Source organism: Sciurus carolinensis, chromosome 1 (assembly GCF_902686445.1).
Source record: "Sciurus carolinensis chromosome 1, mSciCar1.2, whole genome shotgun sequence".
NCBI classification, from domain to species: Eukaryota; Metazoa; Chordata; class Mammalia; order Rodentia; family Sciuridae; genus Sciurus; species Sciurus carolinensis.
In genome coordinates this window covers 46,442,332-46,464,532 of record NC_062213.1, presented here as the reverse complement: position 1 = coordinate 46,464,532, position 22,201 = coordinate 46,442,332, and the positions used below count along the sequence as shown (strand labels likewise).

The window sequence follows — 22,201 nt, the reverse complement described above, 5'->3', positions numbered from 1 at the left end:
GGATTAGAAGGTGGCGAGGATATTAGGCAGAAGGTTATTGTACCAAACTGGGTGAGAGATGATGATGGTGGTGATCATGGAAACAGATGGATCTGATATATATTTGTAGGAAGAAGTAATTAGACTTCCAGTTTTCTGGCCTGTATCACTACATGAATGCAGATGACTTTTTGTTGATATAGGAATGACTAAGGGAGAAACAGGTTTGTTAGGGAGAGATACAAGTTCTGTTTGGGTGTGGGAAGTGTGAAATTCCTACAACCAGGGACCATGAGCAACATGAAGCTATAGACTGATCCAGTGTGTTGGGAATCCAGTGTTGTGCATTTGTGAGTTTGAGTGTGTGTGTGTTGGGGAGTGGGAGGCAGAGTTTGGTACAGAGCTAAATACATGACCTTTTACACCATTTCTACAGCATCTGATTCTAAACTTTGTAGTGTTAGTGCCTGAAAGTGTCATTCAACTCAAGTAGTCTTTGTGCCAATAAAGGATCTCAGTTGAATCTGCTTACATCTGTCTCAGTGGATCTTATCACTAGTCACTTAACAAATTTACCTATGAAACTTTTAAAGAATAGAGGCATCCCACTCCATAGCTACTAAATCAGAATCTGTGGCAGTAGAGCCCTGGCCATACACAATTTTATCAAGTGTTTCTGTTGATTTTCATGTTCAGTCAGGGCTGAGAATCTCTGTCCTACCTGTTTAGGGCTCTTCCTGCACTAAGTAAGGACCTGTCTTTCTTTAGTGAGCAAGGACTCCTCAGTGCCTTATACATAGCTAAGAGGAAGACTCATTGGTTGAACGTATGAATTAATGAATGATCTATAGTGACTAGGGTGAGATACAAATAATAGTAAAAAAGAAAAGGAGGGATATGGTGAAGGGGTAAATCCACTGTGTGTACGGGCCACAAACACATACTTTCATATGGCCTCCACCTGGGAACCTGGGTAAGTCCCCAGGAAGGCAGCTTGAGAGCACATTGTAGAGTTTTCTCTCCATCTGTCTGCTTCTTGGAAGTCATGCTGAACGACTTTTCATTTATCCTGTTGGAAGCAGAACAAAGGCTCCTGAAGCAGAGTTCTGTGTTCCTGAGTGTCTGTGGAGCCAGGATTAGGCCTCTCACAGCTGTTGCTTCCCCAAGGACAGTTGGGGAGCTTATGTGGATGATGATAATATATTTTCACTAGTGTTATTAGTTGCTGTTTCATAGGTTTACATTTCTAACTGCTGGATGAGATCATCACTACTTATATTTCAGAGCTATATTAGCTGTCTCAAAACTGTTAATTGTGGGAATTTCTTTTATAAAATTAACTGTGTGTGCTGTTCATGATGAAGTCTAGTAAGGACAACTACTTTTTGCCACCAACTTTTCATTTTGAAGAATTTGAAAGCAGCACAAAACTTGAGTGAATAATACAGTGGACATTTTTTATACTCTCAATCTAAGTCATCAATTTTCAGCGTTTTGTTTCATGGGTTTCTTCACTTGTATTTTGCCTTTAAAATTCATCTGGTCTAGAAAAAATTGGATGACAAAAACCAAGAAAAGGTCTTACCTAGAGAGATTGTATTACTCTCTAGGATAAAAAGAAAAGATTCTGATTCAAAGAAAGGAAAATAAATAAGTGTCTGTGCTTCATATCAAGTAGAGAGCTTTTATCAAAAGTAACTCCAGATGACGGTGAAATAACCTCCAGAAAATACATAGGTTATTTTAACTGTAGTAACCTGTGAATAGGCTGTAGAGGTTCCCAGTACTAACTGTTCAACTCTAAGAAGCAAAACAGAGATTTTATTTCATTTTATTTTATTTTTTAGTTGCCAATGGACCTTTCTTTTATTTATTTACAGTACTAATAATTGAACCCAGGGCCTCACATGTGCTAGGCAAGCACAACCCGAGCCCCAGAACACAGATTTCACAAGAACCACTTCAGTAGGTCATTTATAATTCTGTAGAATGAAATCAGGGGACTTTCATTGCAGTTCAGAATTCCTGATGTTAGGTGTTTACTCTGGAAAGCTGTCTAGCAGGCTACAGGATCCCAGAGCAAGTAATGAATAAGAGATCTAATCCAGCTATGGTTGTGGTATAGACCTTCTAAAATTTTTGTCACAATGTCTTTTGCCATATTTTTTTGAGTCAAGCAAATATTTTTAAATGTTACACATGTTATATAAAAAGGCAGGGGAAATCTCTCAAAAATAGGAGGAACACAAATAGAGTAGAGAGGGAGGGACGGGGGAGGGCATGGAGAAGTACTGGGGAATGAAATCTACAAAATTCTCCTATGTCTATGTGCTAATATACCACAATGAATTTCATGTATATAGTATAATGCATAGATGAACATAACAACAGAAATAATAGAAAGGAGATCAGTGGAGTAGATCAAACAGAATCTGGACGGGGATGGAGAGGAGGGGGGAGGGGAAAGAAAAGAATGGTACAAGATTGATCCAATTATGTTCATATATGAATATCACAAAATGAATCCCACTGTCATGTATAATTATAATGCACCAATAAAAATAAATAAAGGAAACAAAGACTACTATCCAAAATAGAAAAAAAAATGTTATACATGATAGCCCACTTTTTTTTTTTATGAATGATCTTTCACTCATTACAAATAAATGATGCTAAAATAATTAAGAAAGCATATAGGTCTCATTCCTCATATAAATCATTTTAAGATATTTGTACCATCACCATATTCCATGTTGGCAAGAGATTTGCAAATACTTGCTTGAGGAATTGGGAGCCTAAAAGAAAGGCTAAGTCACACCCTCCTTTAATCCAGTTATGAAAAAAAAATCATGTCTGTATTAGGTATATCTACTTGTGCTTGAGAGAAACAAATTTGAGAAGAGGAAACATTTAATCAAAGAAAGCATCCTCAAACCAGCGACATGTATATAAGTCTCTCTTTTAATGATTCTGTGCTTACAGAAGTTCTTTTTGAATAAGAAACTTCCATTTCAATTGTTCTGTCTTTTAATACTTTAATCCTCTTGCTATGGAAATGTCTTTGTCCAAGTTAAGTCAACGTTTATACAAGAAGTTTTGAAATCTTCATAGCACTTAGAAAAGTTGAATTCATTTATTTCCTTGGTGTTCAATGACTCTGTCTACAATGAACCTAAGCTCTAGGAATTCAGGGACCATTTCGGTCCCTTCTTCATATGTAGAAAACTTTGCACAGAGTCTTATACATATTTGGTTTCTACTAAATGTGTGATGAATCAGAAGATCTGGATTTGAATACTAGCTCCTCTTTTTCTTTTTATTAGGTTATTGATGTATTCCATCAAATGCATCATACAGCACAATCTGGCAGAGCTACTACCAGTGAGGGCTAATGTCAAGGTTTAAAAAAAAAACCTGGACCCAGAACTAACCGTATTGCCAAAGAGGACATTGAAATAATGGGTTAGGAGAAATTTAAAACCAGCTGGAATTAAATAGCAAGAGTAAAGAGAAAGCATCAGTGAGAAAGTAAAGATAGAAATTCATGTTAGTCCTCAAGATGGGAGTAAATATGTAATCCTGAGCACATGTGTAACTTATCTGTGAATTGTTCACATTACCATCTGGTATGGATTATTGTAGTCAAGAATCACTTAATGATTACAACATGTCAGATTACTTGGCAAAAGTTGTCCAAAACCCTGCTTTCCACTGGCCATGTTCTGAACACCTTGGACAAGTTGCCCTATTCATTTTTACTCTAACAGATTCCATCTCAAAACCATCTGATAAATAATTGCTAGTCTCATTTCAAATCTCCTTTATAGAAATTGCAACCTCATAAAAATAATGACAGCTAACACTTAGCACTAGTGTCCAACCAACCAAGGACACTAATGAGAAATTCCAAGTACAGAGAAGTCAAGAAATTTTGCCAACTTCAAAGCTACCAGGTAAAGACTCTTAAGGAGGAAACTCAGGTGTATGACTTCCTGTTCTCAAACAGATGATTTGGGTCATCTTTCATGGTTTTGCAACCCAGTTTTTCCTCATCTACTTCAACCAAATTTAAGACATTTATGTTGAAAAGCCTGCCATCATTATTTATTTATTCACTAAGACTCATTTACCTTTTCTTATTATGAGTCAGGTTCTTTGACAGGCAGATGGGAATGCAGAACCCTGGCCCTTGAAAAATTCATCTTCCTAGGAGAAGTGGAATTAGAATAAAGTGATTGGAACCTGACAATTTAGGCCTGAAGGACAGCCCCAATGCTTGCTAGCAGTGAAATCTTAATTTCCTCTTTGAGGCAAAGCTTCTTCAACCATCGAATGATAATAATAATAGGGTCCACCTCACAGGGATGTGGTGAGGGATATATAAGGTAAGGTATAGACAATACTTAGCATAGCAGATGCTTAATAATGGTAACACAGTAAATGCTTCATAAGGGGAGTTCTTTAAAAAAAAATCGAAGGCCTTCAACAGGAAAGAATGATGACATTCTTGTAATAAGTAGATGTGGAGGTGCACAAGGTACTATGAGAAGAAAGCACCTCAGCTAAATGGGATGTTCCTTGTTCTACACCTGGGGCCTAGTGTAGTGATTATATATGGTACATGGAGGATACACAATAATGGTTTAAACTTATTTTAAAAGGCATTTCTTGGAAATGTGTTTTGAAGAATAGGGAGGCATTAGAGTAGATCATGGGCCAGCAGATGGTCATTTTGGGTGAAGCAACTGCTTGCACAAAGCTAACCTTGTGCCGATAAATTGTACCAGGAGAACTGGAACTCGCTGAAGGTGAGGTATGGGGGATGAGGTTGGAAACACAAGCAGGCTGAGGGGGTGGGCTCTTGTGCGTCAAGTTGGAACTTAACTCTTGAAAGTTACTACATTAGTTTGCTAGGAATACCACAACAGACTACCACAGATTTGGGGCCTTCAGAAACAGAAATCTATTTTCTCAGAATTCTGAAGTCTGAAAATTCAAGGCCATGGTGTCGGAAGGCTTGACTTCTTGGTGGACTTTTTCCCTTACTTGTAGCAGAACGATTTTCCCCTTGTTTTGACATGGTCTTCTCTCTGTATATGCGTGTGTCCAAATTTACTCTTCATATTAGTAATATTTTATTAGAACCCACCATAATTGACTTAATTTTAACCTTATTATCACTTTAAAGACCCTATCTCTAAATACAGTTTCTTTGAGAACTACTGGGGGTTAAAACTTCAACATATTGATTTTTGGGTGACACAGTGTTAGTCCCTAACAGCTGCCTGTAGTTATAGGTGCTGTAGCAAAAAGAATTGTTTGTTTGACAAAAAGAGATCAAATCTGGTGATGTGGATTTCAGATTGTTTCATATAAGTAAACCACTTATTAAAGTCATGGGAATGAAGATTGCCCAAGGAGACTTACCCAATAAGGAGAGAGACCAGGAAAAAAGGACTATTTTTAAAAGGTGGGAAAAGTTAGCAAAGGAGGATGAGAAAGAAAAGACAAGGACAGAAGCGCATAAACTAGTAGAAAGTGTACTAATTGTCCACCTTTAAAATGCAGATGTGTAAGGAATAGGACTTTCTTTTTTCTCCTCCTATTTGGATTCTCATTCTACTGGAAAATTTGTTCTAGTTAATTCCAGGCTTATGTGCTGATTTTAGGATGTTATTAGTTATTTCAGGTTTAATTTTGATCATTAACAATTTCCTTCCCTTCCCTTTCTTCCTGTATTATCCATCTTTTGGAGCTCTTAAATAGTGTCATGGCATTAGGATGTGGAAGCAGAATTTTCTGCCAGTGTCCTTTGTTCTATGTGGGTATCCCTTGAGGTGTATGATTATCCTGTCTAGACCCTGAGTATGGTCATAGCTCCATGATGGTGTCTGCTCCCATTGATGTCTGTCTCTCCATCAGTTTCCCCACGTCTTCTTGTTCTGACATTGAAGTCCCCTTGATGGTCTTCTTTCAACCATGTCCATGTTATGCTCTGAACAAGAGAAAATTTTTCTTTACTCCCACATAGGCTCGAATATGATGTTGTAGGGCACAACTTAAGAACAGGCCGATCACCACTGAGAAGTCCAAATTTGAGAGTCTCTATTAACTGGCTGACTGTCTCACACAGCCCTGACCATAAGGTTGCAGTACATCAATCATAAGTAGCTGTTGCTATGATTCAAAACTACAAACTAACATCATGAGATCTAAAATCATAAGCAGAAGGGGGAAGTAGGTTAAAATGATCTTCTTGGGTACAAGTTAAAGAATGGTTACTAACGTCTAGACAATCACTGTTGACATGGTACATTGCCTAAGAAAAATAGGAATCAAAAAGAGAATGATTTTATATTATATAAGAATTGACATTTTGTCTTGTCAAACATGCTATGCTAAGCAACTGTTGATGAGTACAGAGGTGGGGAGAAGCATTTCCTACATAACATGGAGTCTCAGGGTAAAATGGAGTCTGTTTAGTCATTGTCCACATAGCCTGGCCTATAGTATTCCCATGGAGTCAAACATGTCAACCCGTCACAATGAGATCATTAAATGTGCTAAGGTGAGACAAGAAAATGATGGACAATTGGAGGAGGACCATGGTGTCCTTAGTGTCACTAAGTGGCAAGGTTAGAAGTAGGCTGCATTAACCAGAAGCCCAAAGGATACAAATATTTACTAAACTCTGTCAAATGTGGAGGTAAAAGGCAGGAGAGCTACAGTGTGTTTCCTGGAGAGTGGGGAAGGTTTGAGGAAAGACTTTGAGATGAGGGAATATGTGCCTGAGTATAGGCTGTGGAAGTAACTAGTAGAAGGTGAAGCTTGAAATCAGTTCAGTAAGATTTTAATGTTTTGATTGTGTCCTAATGCATTTAGGAATAAATAGGGCTAGAATTTGGTGACCTTGGATATTCTATTACATTAAGGAATTGAATACACTGAAGAGGAGATTTCAAAGTTTTTATATAGCTAGAAAATGACCAGTGGTAGTACTTTTCCACTTAAAAATAATTTTACTTTTTGTTTTTTTCAATACTGTTTTCAAGGTGCTGTGTTGGGCTCTTCAGATCCCAGACACAGTCCACTCTACTGAGCAGATCACAGACTGTTTATTTTAAATGCAATGTTATAAGGCATGCTATGGAATCACAGACAGTGAGCATCTATCTATGTAGGAGGTTTAAAGGAAATTTTCCATAGGAGGTAACATTTGAGTAAATTGAGTTCCCCATCCTCATATTAACTTTTTGTTGTGGTTTTCATTGTCTCTAGTCACAGATGAGAAAACTAACTAAGGCCAAACAAAATCTAGTAGTTTTTTTTTTTTTTTCACAAGTTTCAAATCTATCAAATAACAGAATTAGAACTTAAGCTTATGTGATTCCTTGTGATATCACCTTCAGATTTCTTTTTGTCACACTGTGGCATACACATTTTTATTTTGAACCATAGGAGACTATGCAAATAAATTCACCAATTGATGGTGATATAGTTATTTCCAGTAGCTACCTTCATGCAGTTGAAAGACCATCATATAAAAGAGAGATAAAACTTTTCTTCTACTGATTTGTGGATGGGAACATAGAACTACAGGTATACAGGTCAGAAAAGGTAGATGGAAGAATTTTGTTACAAAACTTCAACCACACACACACACAGTGGAGTGGTAAATACTATCACTGAAGAATCAATAAAGATGGAAGAAAGAAAAATAGGAGAATAAAGAGACTTCTTGGTATCCAATAACTTTATTTTAAAAATTAAGAGAGAAGTTAGAATTCTTTTTTTATTACTTAAATATGTCTGAGGGCACTATAAAAACAACAACAGAGTGCATGAGGATATATCATAAGTTAAAAACTTGGTAGTTAAAATAAATAAGCCAGACACCTGGGTGTAGATTCCAGTTAATGGCAGAATATATTGAAGAAAGACATGATCTCTCAGATTGAAAAAACATGATGAATGTCAAGTACAATAAATAAGCACAAATCCATATGTAAGCACATTTTGGTAAAACTGCATACCACCAAAGATAGACTATTAAGAGCTAAGGATAAAATGTTTTAAAAATATATTGTTCACTTACAAAGAAATTACAGTGGTCAGAAAGCAAATTTCTCACTAGCAGTAATAGAAGCTGAAAAGAATGGAATAATATCTGCAAAGCACAAAGGGAAAATAACTAAAAAATCTAGACTTAAAAGTTGATTGGCAAAAGACATTGGAGTGTAAGACAATTATGAGAAGAAAAATTTTGAAAAGGAAAATTGTTTTGCTTTGAAATAACCATAGATTCTAACACTATTAATATCTATAAAGTTAAACTGGTAATATTTAGTTAGTATATGATAGTGCAAGAGTATGGCAAAGAAATTGGAGTATTTAGTGTCAAATCTATCAAATAATAGAACTTATTACAAGCAAATTTAAGGATATTTGAAACTATTAAAACTTGATGAAGAGATTTGAATGTGTATTACCAGGTGAGAAGCCACTGAAACATGCGTTTGTAATGCTTAGTTCTTTGTTTACAGAGTGAAAACATGCACAGAATATCTGGGGATGATAATCAGTTAGCCATCATGTTGGTAAATAGTCACTTTTATCTGTCTTTAGGGTTTTATGCTGCTTTTCCACTTAACAAGATAGGCATTATACAAACATTAGTTTGCCTAGAAGCCTCCCCCCCCAAAAAAAAAATCAACTTCTTGATTATCCCTTCGGGAACTAAATGTAGGGAATCCTGACCTTTACAGTAAATACTTTATCAGTGATCCCACTTGATAATCTCAGCGTCTCACTGCCCTGTGCTTTACAGAATGTTCTGCCTCCAACAGTGAGTGCTTGCATTCAAAGAAGGGAGAACATGGGTGATAGAGGGGCATTAATTCTTGACATAAAACACTGAAACAGCCAGGTATCAACTGGAATGGCTTATAGTCAGGCGAATGTGAAATTATATCATTCTTGCTTTCTGTAAGAGTAGCGTGATGACTGGAAAACACATGGTGAAAAATGTTGCTTAGTCTCCACTATTAACCATTACTATAATTCATCTGGTGCTCTTGTCTTTTTCCAGATATTATAATCCTGCCATCCGAGTTCTTAGCCCTTAGCAATTAAAGAATTATCAATAATTCTAATGTAATTGGTATTTCAGTATTAACTACTAAGGACGTACATCTTTAAAACGGCAACAAAAATTAATCCTTTTTAGTTACTACTAACTTGGGCCACATTTGGACTAGTAACCTAAATAGTTTCATAAAATCCTTTCCAAACACTTGAGTGATCCTGTGCCCAAGATATGCATTTGATAGTTTTCATTTCTTATAGTTTTCATTAGCTGAACTTAACATTTCCCCAGATTCCTTTAAAGTTGAAGAGTTTAGGGAGGGAACAGTTTGGACATGAACTCTCAACCCTGTACTGAATGATGTAATGTAATTAAAACTACCCTCAAAAGAGATTAGACTGAATAGGTCTCACTACAAATGAGTGAAAACGTTCATCTACTTTATGAAATTTGTAACCTTAATCCCTTTTTTATGACAAGCTGCCAGTAATGAAACATAATATAAGATTACATTTAATAATTTTACTCATTACTTACAGAGTAAAATCTTACTTTGCAGTAAAAAGTTATTACTGTTAAGATACCACTGACATTCATTTATGAAACTGATCATTTCAACCAGTCAACTGTGAAAATGAATGTAGGTTTTAAAACATTTATGCAGCAGTTAGTCAATTTAATGTACATTAGACACTAAGAAGATCAGAAGGCATCACATTTTGAATACTAAGTGACTGTGAAAGTAATATGTATTTATTGTTCAGAAAAATTGAAATGGTATTATACTCTCCTTATTTTATTCAGAAAATAGCAAAAGACAATTATAGTATAAATGAACTCACACGCTGTGTTTTGATTACTTCTACTCTTATGAGAACTCCCTGAATCCTCTTTTCCCTTTAAAAATTTCTCCCTTTTGTTCTTAAACTACTAGATAGAGTCATAGTTATATGCAGCATCTATGATTCTTTTCTTCTAAAGGATCTTAAAAATGTATTCACCTTAAGTACATTTATCTGAAGCTGTGCATCATCAAAATGTTTGAACCTCCTATGTGAAATTCAGAGGTCACTGATTTTGCAGGGGGTAGTAGCAGTGAGCAGGACCAGTCTGCAGGAAAGAGAATGCCACTTAGCTGAATGGATGGTTGGGACATGGATGGAATTTTCTTTCTATTTTCTGCCTTTACCACAGTCCAAAATGCTCTAAGGGCAGAATGACCATGTAATTTGTCATTTAAGCCAAGATGCTTTGGGAGTAAAAGTGAACATTATTAATAACTGGAAAGATAGCAAGAAACCAGGGCTGTCCCGGATGCCTCCAAATGTATGGCAACCCTTCCTAAATGGAGCAGTAACTGTAGAGTGGTGCTTGTTGCCGGCACTGTCACTGAAGTCTCAGAGGAGTTGTCATTCTGAATCTCCATCTTGGATTTAAAAAATTGCTTTTAGCTACTCCATAAATATCTGAGGGCCGACTTCAAGCAGGAAATTCTGGGTGATAAGTACAATGTAAATAAGCAGAGGACCTACTCATTCCCCAGCAGTTTAAACATCTGAGTTTAAGGTCTAAAAAAGTAAAAGACATTAGCAGTCAAAGCTAACAGCTAAACGAGTAATAGAGACCAATTGATTTAGGGCTTCCAAGTGGAATATGAGATCACTGCAGGTTGTCTGGCTTGGGAAGTACCCAGAAAGGTGTCAGGACTTACACACCAGACCTTTAAAGAGGCAGAATTTAGACAGATGGAGAAGGAAGGTGAGAGGACCTGTTAGGAGAGGAGAACAGCATGGAGAACAGATCATTCTCACAGGGTGAACCAATAAAGTTGGTTTGTGTACAGGAGTGGGAAGAAGAAACAGACTTTAAAAAAAAGCTGGGGTAAAATTCTACAAACCTATTACAGAATAGACTAAGAAGTTTGAAACTGACCCAATTTTGAGTGGAGTCCACTGAGTGTGTGGGTGCAAGTCAATGATATAAAAAAATGTGTGTTTTAGAGTCATTTGGCAGTAGTGTGCTTGAAGGCTGAAGAGAAGCTGAAGGAAAGTTAGAATGGTTGTCTCGTGTGGGGAAAAGGTATAGCAGTGGAAGGGCACCAAAGGGAGGCGCCATGAAGGAAGGAAGATGACAGAATGTGCCACCTCTGAGGAGTAGGAGGGGAAAGACGATCCAAAGGGGAGCTGGTTTTGAGGTAGGACCTCCATTTCATCTTTGACATGTGGAGTTTCAAGTGATGCTGGATGATTCAAGTGAACATGTGAAATCATTTACTCGAGGCAGGAACCGTAGAGCAGTTTCTTTCTCCTGGACATTATTTGAAAACACACACTTTCCAACGATGGGTCGTTCTATCAAACTGTTCTGCAGTGTTATCCACTGCATTCAGAACTGTTCATTAGTGAAAGGGCTGGGAGACACACTATGATTAAGAGAGTCTTGTGAACTTAGATTCTAGTCCCGTCTCTGTCTTGAACCTTGAGGCCAGAGGTAGGTCACCTACTTTTTTGCTGTATCTCACCTAGTTTCCTCATCTAGACAATGAAGGGAATAGACCAAAGTCTCTTCTAAATTGCAGGTGCCTTGATTCCATAGGGGAAAGGAAGCTGCCTTCCTCATGTGTGGTCCTTCAAGGAGAGTGTCACTCTTCCTTTGTAACAAATCCTGCTCATTTGGAACATGATGCCACTATTTGTTATCTATTCATGCTGTAACAAATTGCCATGAACTTGGAACTTAACAACAGAAATTCATCATCTTATAGTCCAGTGGGTCAGAAATCCAATGACAGTTTCACTGGGCTAAAATGAAGGCATTATATCAGCCAGCTAAGTTGCCTTCTGGAAGCTATGGGAGAGAATTCACTGTCTTGCATTGTACAGCTTCTAGAGTTGTCCACCATTCCTTGAGGCACAGTCTTCTTGCTCTGTCTTCAAAGTCATTTGTGGTAGATCTAGCCCTTCTCATATCATATCATTTAAACCTTCTCTTCTGCCTCCCTCTTCTTTTTTTTTTAATTTTAATTTTTACAGACTGCATTTTGATTCACTGTACACAAATGGGGTATAACTTTTCATTTCTGTGGTTGTACATGATGTAGATTCACACCATTCATGTAATCATACATGTACATAGGTTAATGATGTCTGTCTCAGTCCACTATCTTTCCATCCCCCACCCCCCTCCCACCCTGTTTTCCTCTACACCATCCAAAGTTCCTCCCTTCTTCTCCACACCCCCTGCCCCCTGTTATGTATCATCATCCAGATATCAGAGAAAACATTAGGCCTTTGGTTTTTGGTCTTGGCTTATTTCACTTAGATGATATTCTCCAGCTCCATTCCTCTTCTACTTTTAACAATGCTTATGTTTACTTTGGGTCCACCTGGGTAATTCAGGATAACCTACCTATCTCAAGGTCCTTAACTTAATCACATCAGCAAAATTCTTTTTTTGCCATGTAAGGTGACGTGCATATTTATAGGTTCTATGAATTTAGGATGTGGATATCTTTGCTAGGGTTGGGATGGGGTTATTGTTTCATCTACCACGATATCTTTTCCTGAGAAAACAGGGAGTTATTTTACTCTTCGTTCTATTTCTTATGCTTCACATAATATTGAAATCTTATCTGAACTTTACACTGTGTGCTCTACATATATGTTTCAAAAATTTTTAATTTCTCAACATTTAAAATGTGGAAGTCATTGTCATCAAGTCATATGTTGAGTTACTAAAAAGTATCCCAGTACTACCATTCAACAAACATAAAACTTAGAAAACATGCATATTTAAATTTTAAATGGAAAACTACTTTTTCCTAAAGTAAAAAGAGGATATAATTGAGTTTATTTGCCTTAAGAAATAATAAAAATAGTTGAAGAGTGAGAAATTAAACAAGTATAGCATTTCACTTTTTAAAGCTTTTTTACTAAATGATATCCTTTCGAAACAAAAGCATGCCTATAAACTCTTTTCTCTGACTTTGGCTTGGCAAAAAGGATATTTTGCTCTGTGTTTTAATTTCTGTCTGTAAACAAAGTAGTAACTTTCTCTGATAGTCATGATGATTTATTAATTGAAGTTTGTGAGGAGTGGTCTTCCAAGGAGAGAGTATCACTTCTCCTTTGTAACATGCTCATTTCAAATGGACATATGTTGTTCCAGTAGAAACAAGTGAGGCAATACCACAAGTGAAAATAGAAATTTGAGCATACAAAAGTGAGGTGTTAGAGAACTTTTCTCGTGCAGACATTACTGAGGATGAAGAGTCCTGTGTTTTCAGGAGTTATGTTGGATACTTTTTATTCAGTAAAATTTCCAGGAAACAGTCCATAGCCCTGAGAAATATTATACCACAAACAAAAGTTATTAATTTAGAGATTAATAACCTGCAAAGTTACATGTTCACTACAAAAGTGATAACGGCCTTGTGCAAAATAAAAATGGAAACAAAACATTTCGTTCCATTAACTAAATAATAATCTTCCCCAGAAGAGGAAAGAGGGCACAGACACTTTGCATTCCTGCTTGCAACAGGAGCCAACCCAAACTCTGCCCTCGCAATTTCTAAATGACACAAGGGAGATGGCTAAAACCACAGTGGAAATAGAAAATGCCTTTAATACTTTCTATTATAAACTTTTCATCTCATGAAGAAACTCGGACAAAGCACATTGGATAACAGTGTGGCCCCACTTGCTCCCTTGGTTTATTTTTGCTTCTTTCTCTAAACTGCCCCTCTTGGTTCATGGCTCTGTTGTTTGTTCTGGTTTCTTAAATGGGAACTGAGTAAAACTGATGTGGCATTGTTTATTTTCAATAGTCCTGTAGTTCTCGCTGAGATAAGTTACAGAAGTGGGCAGGAGAGCCGTTTGGATGAGAGGGCTGTCTACTGTGGAAAGACTACATTCCGTTTTGATTTTTGCCATTAGTTCTCCAAGCACAATTTCAACACTTAGCAGTTATAGTTAAGTAATCAATATTATCTCATTTAGAGTACATTCAAAATATGATACATATCATGTCTCTCATTACAAAAATACTTACAAATTCTGTTTACTCCTGGACTAATGTATTTATTGTTGACATCCCATGATTTAACATTTTATGGTGTATTTATCAATTGTACTGTATTGTTTCCCCAGTACTCTAAGTACATTCTTGAATTTCTGCTCTCAAGTTTACCCTTTTAAAAATGTCCTTTGGCCTCCTCTATAGGCAGCCACATCTAGTCTCCTTCCTTCCAAATGCAGTTGCCTTTTTCTTATATTATGAAATCTTACCTAAGGTACAGCCTATGGTGATCTCTCCATTCTCTGCATTCATATAGAACTTATCACTATAGAACTAGCCATATGTTTCTAGTTATTTATTGTGTTTAGTTATTGTCTTTCCAACTGCTAAAAAGTTTCTTGAAGGGAGGGATTGTTTGCTGCATATTTTTGTTTTCATGGCACATTGCCTAATGTCATGCAGATTTTAGGTTACTTATAATTGATCAGGACTCTTGGTTGTGTGTGAAAGAAACCCAATGAACACATTGACTCAACTAAAGAAGGCCAGGGGTGGGTCTGGCTGATTATTTAGTCATAGCTATATCTGGTTTCCAAATTTATCATCTGAAATCTGTCTTTTTTTTTTTTTTTTTTTTTTGCTTATTGTCTTTGCTTCATTTTTAGGTAGGAGTTCCCTAAATTGTTCCCCATGGAATAGAAAGAGAGTTTTCTTCTCTCAGTAGATCTAGAAAAAAGTCCAAGTGTTGATGCTCCTTGACTTTATTGGGTTGTTTTGGATCATGTGATTACTGAGACTAATCGTGTTGTCAGAAGGAAGTGATTGAGTCATTGGCTGAGTCTGAGTTATGTGGTCATTTCTTGGGTCAGGGATTGGGATCAGTGGCCCTGTCACTACTCAACGTGGGCACTGGAATTGGAAGGTGAATGGTTCTTGAAAGAAAAGAGTGACTTTTTGTGCTAGCAGAATGGGCAGTGGGCCCTGAACAGACAAAACCAAGATGCCCATTGGGGAGTTCTGTAAATGTTTGCTAATGGATCAGCTAAACATCTTTGTAAGAACAAGTCAGGTTTGTAGATAGTCTATCTTTTTACCTTCACCAAAAATATTTTGTGGTTAAGATAGTGCTTCACAGTCCTTTCTGGAGGTGGGTGTGAAGGTGATGTGCCTTATGGTTTTGGTTTCTCACTGAAAGTTCACCAGTATTAAGAAGGTTGTTATTCCCTCAAGGCTGGATTAATAACTAAGCTTATGTGTTCAAACTTCTAAATAGGATCTCAAAGTTCTTTTGCAGAAGAGTGAACAGAATAGTAATCAAATCTCTCATTGTGGTTTGTGATATTGGCCAAATTGTTTCATGGTAAAGCAACCTAGCATTGTTAACTGACTAAGGTGCTTGTTCTATATCTCTGTTTTGGAGTTGTTCACTGAGAGCTATGTCGACTTCAGAAATTGAATACAAAGCATATAAATGGTAAGCCTTTGAGGTTGTGAATATTTCTTTTTCTTTTTCCTTTTGGCAGTGCTGGGAATCAAACCCAGGGCTTTGTTACAATTATTTCAAACATGAGTATTCAGGATAAAGGGCATTCAGGATATCCTGAGTATTCAGGGTAGCAGCGTTTTGACTACCTATTTTGTACATTGAGAAGTAAAAATGGAGGTTGTTGAAGTGTAAAAACTTAAGTCATGCATTGAATAGTTTGCTGGAAATCCAGCCAGTGAAGTTCTTAATGAACATTGTAGATAGTGAACAAAGAATATTAGGATGATTAATTTCCATAGGGAATGGTTACTGGACAGGCAGAACTGAGATGCCCAGAGGGAAGTTCAGTCAGTGTTTGCTAATTGACAAACTTGATGCCCCATCCAACAGGAGTCAGGTTTATGCACTATTTTCACCTTCATCCAAACACTTTATGCTTGTACTGTATGCTGAAATATAGATAAAAGCACATATAACCCTTTATCATTTGAATTTTGTTTGGTATTGAGTATGCCTTTCTTAGCTCGTTAAGTTTGTTTATTTGTGTATGGGAAAAGAGCAAATCAAGCATAAAGGAAAGAGTGTGTCTTTTAGAAGTCAATGTTCTGAAACCTCTGAGAGAATGCATATTTATTTTAATCAAAAATATTTATTGGGTCCTGCCTTAATTTAATTTTTAATCTTTACTTTTTAGAGATGGAAGATAAGCAGAAATCTACAGCTGGTACCTCTCCAGGTATTAATTTGTTCTTACAAATGTTTTAATCGGCGTGACCCTGACCTCTTTGGAATTGCTCAAGTGTAGAGCAGGTGAGACGTTCTTTCAGAACCTCACTAGACAACTCTATCAGCTCTGCACACAGGCTGCTCATGCCTTGCTTAGAATGCACCGGGTCTCTTTATCAATACATTAATCAAAGGAAGACAAATAATTCAATTACAAAGATCCCAATTTAAGTATTACACCTTTAGATTGTTCACCTTCTAGGTGTGCTTTTTTTTTTTTTTCTTTTTGGCTCCAAAAGAATAAATGAATAAATGCAAAATGGAAAAAATCTGTGTGGCACAGAGTTATTTTTTTTCCATCACTTTATTACCACCAACTCTCCTTTTCTAGAAAAGTATTAAGAGACTTTGATGGGGAGAAGTGTTTATGTGATGCATGTTTTGCATTTGAAAGATAATCACTTTTTAGTGCTAGATACTTGTATTATGTTTGTATGATTTCATTTGAGGTGCTAACATCTATTGACTAATATCAAACTTTCATTCCACCCAAAAATGAGTGGAAGGTTGAATCTCAGATATGCTAACTCCTAACATCACTTTGTTACTATTTATAAAGTTTCAATTTTTAAAAAAATTTTCAACAAGGAAAACTTAGGAAAGCCAGGACAGTAGTGCTTTCTTTGAGAGAAAACATAAAACTAGGAAAAGAAGTCATGCAAATGCATGGTATATTTTGCATAGACCAGTGGTTCTTGGGAGTGTGTTTTTTCCACCATCATACACAACACTTGAGAACTTGTTACAAATGCAAATGATTTGGCTCTACCTCAGAACTACTGAATCAGAAACTCTGGGAGTGAGGCCCAGCAATCTCCGTTTCAACAACCCTCTGGGTGATTTCTTTGTGTGCCCTAGTTTGAGAACCACAGTTTAGTCTGGTTTGCTGTGTATTCAGAAAAGCAAGAAATTTAATCATAATTTTATATTTAAACTCCACTGGAAATATATTTCTCCATGTAATTATTTTTTGGTTCTTCTAGTGGAAAGCACAGTCTCTTCTTCCATGCATTTATTATCATGTTACCTTCACAGCTAGGCCTTTGGGAGTTCAATTCAGGACATGCTTCTTTATGTATTAGAGTTGCCTCTGGCATAACTGAGAAGCTAAATCCATGGCATAAAGCAGAGAAGCTCTCCATTCCAAAGAGCAAGGTTCAGGCCCTAGTCCATCAACCAACAATGAATTTTAAACAAAAATTAGAAACAGAATCAAAATGAAAGACCAGAGCTCATTAATAATGAGTTGCAGAAATAAACACTGTGTTTATTGAGGAAAAACTCTTAAGTTGATTTTGATTAGGGAAATATTTTAATATAACCTATGCTATTAAAATGTTTTGTTCACCATATTAAACCCATGACCTCAGTCAGAACTTATGTGCCATTTTGGTTCCGAAGAAAAAATTCTTGGTTCCGAAGAAAAAATTCTATGTATCCAACCATGTATATACTTAATTGTTCAACAAATATTTCCTTGAAGCTCTGGTGATGTGAGAGAGGATCCTGGCTTGCTCCCTTTCTTCCTGATTTTCTTTATCTCTGAAGGTACTGCAGCCTGGTCTCTGATCCAGCATTCTACTACAACTGACCTTTCATAGGTCATCAGTGACTTCCTCCCTATCTACCTGCTCTTAATATAGCTGGTACTCATTGCAGGTTGGCATGATTGATCAGTGGTCTCCTTGAAGCTACGTGCCTTAGGTTCATTTCTCCTCCCTACTTCTCTTTTGTACCTTTCTTTAAAAAAAAGAAAAAACTGGTGTTCTGTGAGATTCTCTACTCATTTTCTTCTCTTAGCACTGTTTCTTTAGTGAATGAATTCACTACTCCACCAGTTTTATTCAGTATCATTTACCATACCTGAATTGGCAACTCTTCAATCTCCCTCTCCATTTTTGACCCATGTTTCTTTCCTAGCTTCTAATTCTAATCTATCTAAAATAGAACAGAATGTCTTCTACTAAATTGTTAATTTTCCATCTATTCATTTATTAGACAAATATTTATTGAGGGGCTACTATCACTGAGCACCATTCTCTGTTGTAAAGATATAACAATGAAGAAGACTGACGGGCCCAGCTTTCACGGAGTTTGCTTCCTAATGGGGGGAGGTGAATGATAAACAATAGACAAATAATATGGTGATAAGAATTTTGAAGAGAAATAAAATAGGATTCAGGAGTAGAGAATGATGGGATACTCTTTATGTAGGGTAGTCTAGGTTTGATAAGGCAATATTTGATCAGAGGTCTGAAATTTCCATAATAAAAGTAATTGAAAGGCTAAAAGTTAGGTTGATATCAGAAAGCATCAAATAACTGAAAGTGTACTGAAGGAAAAACCATGATTCTGATGTCAGAAAGTTTAGTATTGCTGGCTGCATGGTCAGTATCACGTGTCTCCAATGGGAATCATACTAGGGAAGGATACATATCTGCCTTTACCCTATAGGGCTACCCTGTGTCCTGAATCATTGGTTAATTAAATCAGAAATAATATCTTATTCCATGTGGATGTGAAACTGTAATCCATTTGAAATGCTGCTGTTGGGATCTGGAACAAAATATTTTTATTATTCAACAATTGCAACCAACCTTTATTTAGGTGAAATTGAAGCAACTGGGACATTAACTCTTTGTGAATTATCTACTTTCAATTTTTTTCTCCCTGTTGGTCACTCCTGTGAGTATTCTTGGGAATTTTCATTTTCACTCACATTTGCCTCTTAAGGAGAATAAAAAATGAGAAACTCATGTGTCTCTTACTGTTTGTTGTAAACTCTTATCACCCATGGGAAAGTATTTTCAAATAGAAGACTATTATTTTAGGATCATTAATGAAATCTATTTATGTCCCTAGTTATTATGCATAATTCAAATGTGGCTTCTAATTCTCTATGTTTATGTGAATACATGATCCAAGATGAATTTTTCCCATTTAGTTGCTTCAAATTTCTGACACTCTTTCAGAAAGTTATTAATTGAATCCTGAGGGTAAAGAGTCAATTGGTATGACTAGAGAACTGACACTATTTTTCTATAATCTAAGCAATAAGTAATTAAAGATATATGCTTTTTTGATTTTTATGTTAAAAAACTTTTAATGCACATTTTATATTTATATTAACTTATTAATATTTATTAATGTATATTTCACTTAAAATTGAAAAAGTTTTAAATGATGATAGTAGACTTTTTTTTTTTTTTTCACTTGATAAAACATCTGAAAATACCAAAACTTTGTTGTCTGGGTTATTTTCTGACTGCAGTAGTAAAAAATAAATAAATAAATAGCTGGAAGTCAGCACTTGCTCTTGCTGAAGAATTGTTTTGTCTCCTGCCACAGAAAGTTCTAGGACAGCTTAATTTGCAAATCCACTACTGGAACTTTGGGGGCCTTCTGCAGGCAACAGGGCTCCAAATTGTATGATAACTTCTGACCAGAGGTTCAAAAGTAACCTTGAGACTCAGAGAGTGACCATGCACACTGGGTTATGAGGGGACTTCTTAATAGTTCTCATCCCACTAGCGTGAGTACGCTGAGGGACCAGAGAATTCAACTGAGGTGAAGGAAGTCCAGGATGCCTGTGTGGGGCTGGAGTGAGTGAAGATGGTTTACTGATGTAAACTTGGGAGCTTTCAGTAGGTGAGTGAATGAGCAATAAATGCTAAAAGAGCAAAGCTACCTAGAAAGTCTTTTAGCTGAGGAAGCAAAAGGATCTATAATTTCATAGAGTCACACTATCCAAGGGCAACAAGAGATCTGGCACCTTCAAAGGCAAGACTGGGTCTCAAGGGGAGAGATGGGGCCAGGCCATTCAGTATCACTGTAGACTCACACTGAGGATGACCCTGGATCATGGCTTGCAGGCACAGAGCCCCATGCAGGGGCTCCTTGGGGCAGGAGTTTCATAAGGGCCACCGAATGGAAAATCACAGCCTTTTATTCCCTTGAGTTGGCTGACAGTGCTTGGAGAGAGGAAGATGATATCTGTATTGGTGAGTGGTGGACCTGGACCTTGGCTGTCACTCTCCTAGTCACTTCAATTATAACAGGAGCTTATGGTTTCTTTGTTGTAATTGAGGAAATCGGGGCTATGTGTGTGGCTTATTATTTTATCTTTTCATTGAGAGGACCAAAATGTACATTTACTACATTTTTAAACTGATCAATTAAAATGCCCCCATCAAGTAAATGATTCTGGTTTGAAAAAGTAAGCACTTAAAAGAAAATCTATATTCCTCTGACTTTCATCTTGTGCTTACAATTGTTCATCCAACAAGTATTTTTCAATACCTACCACAAGGAAGACATTATCTGAACTTAGAGTGGATGAGATATCATCTCTTAGACCATGACCAGAGAAGGGAGTCCTTTAAGATTAGTCAGATCAAGCTCTTCTCTGCTCAAAACCTGACATCTCCCATCATCACTCTCATCTTTTTCTTTCTTGATAATTGTACACCCTTATGGGGTACACAATGTGATGATGTGATGGTCTCACATCTCTGTTTCCTCCCTGTGGTCTGCAGGCTGCTTTCCCCACATTCTTCAGGAAGTCCCTCTCAGATGATATTCTACTGAATATTTTGAGTCCCATCCAGCATGCACAAATGTCCATTCTGTTTCTCCCAATCCTCATCATCTTCCATTTCAATCTATAATTTGCTTACTGGTTTTGTTTGTTGTATATTATGCTCTGTTATAATATATAACTCCAAGAGGGCAGAGCAGATTTTTTTTCTTCTGTTTTATTATAAAATTTCTCGAACCTACAGAAAAGTTGGAAAATTTTTGCACCATGTGTTCATTAATGAATTTCTATAATTAACAACTTATTATATTGGCCTTACTGTGTATCCATTCATTCATCTATTCAGTCATCAATCCATCTTCCTTTTGATGTTGAAGTCACTTTCAGCACATCAGTAACATCAGTAAATTTCCCTTCTAATGTTTCAATAGGAATATCACTAAGCAGAGTCTAACAGTTGTTTTACTTCTTTATTATTCTTACTCGCATATGTTTCCATGCACAAACTTACACAGTTCTGGCACATACATTCCTAACCCTCTATCAAGATGTGGAGCATTACCACCACCCTAGAAAATTTACTCATGTTCCTTTCTGATAGGATTTATAGATTTTATAAGTAAAAATGCATGGAACATATTTATACTAAAATTTTTTTTGTTGTTGATCCTAAATTCAAATTTAACTGAGAATCCTGTATTTTATCTGGAAACCCATACTGTATAGTAAACTTCTACCCCACTTTCTGTAGTCAACCATACTTCTGATTTTCTACTATAGATTTTGCCTGTTTTAGAGTATCATATAAAAGGATCGTACAATATGTATTCTTTTCTGTAAGACTTTTCTTTCAGCATAGTGTTTTTTGAGATTCATCTATATCGTTGCATATATCACAAGTTTGTTCTTTTTTATTACTGAGTAGTATTCCACAGTGTAGCTGTAATACAGTTTATCCATTCTTTCTCCATCTTGGTTCCTCCACCCCCAGTTTTTGTATGTTATGAATAAGCTGTTAAGAACAAAGCATTCTTAGAAATGTCTGATGACTGTCAATAAAGTTCTAGACATATGCCACATGCTTTGTAGGCATTTTGGAATTTAGCTTTTCTTACCTCTTCCCAGGTCTTACCTCTTGTCACTCTTTGCTTGAGCTACCTCTTCTCTAGTCATCTTCCTTTTGGGGTCCGGAAGCTTCTGTGCTATTTCCACCTTGCATATGCTATATGCACATCCCCCTAACTGGAACTCTCTTACTGGTTCCTAACTGAAACTGCTCGTTCCTGCTCGCACTTCTCTAGTTATTGAAGTG

The 22,201-nt window shown here is 36.6% G+C and overlaps 1 protein-coding gene across 2 annotated transcripts in view; it reads left to right on the top strand.

The window, feature by feature from the left end:
• Nucleotides 1–16,371, top strand: part of Lrrc69 (leucine rich repeat containing 69) — a 104,272-nt gene extending 87,901 nt beyond the window's left edge. For both annotated transcript variants that reach the window (XM_047530857.1, XM_047530761.1), the window contains one exon: nt 16,261–16,371. In XM_047530857.1, the coding sequence (XP_047386813.1) occupies nt 16,261–16,371 (111 nt within the window). The remainder of the gene's footprint in view (nt 1–16,260) is intronic.
• Nucleotides 16,372–22,201: the final 5,830 nt, after the last annotated feature.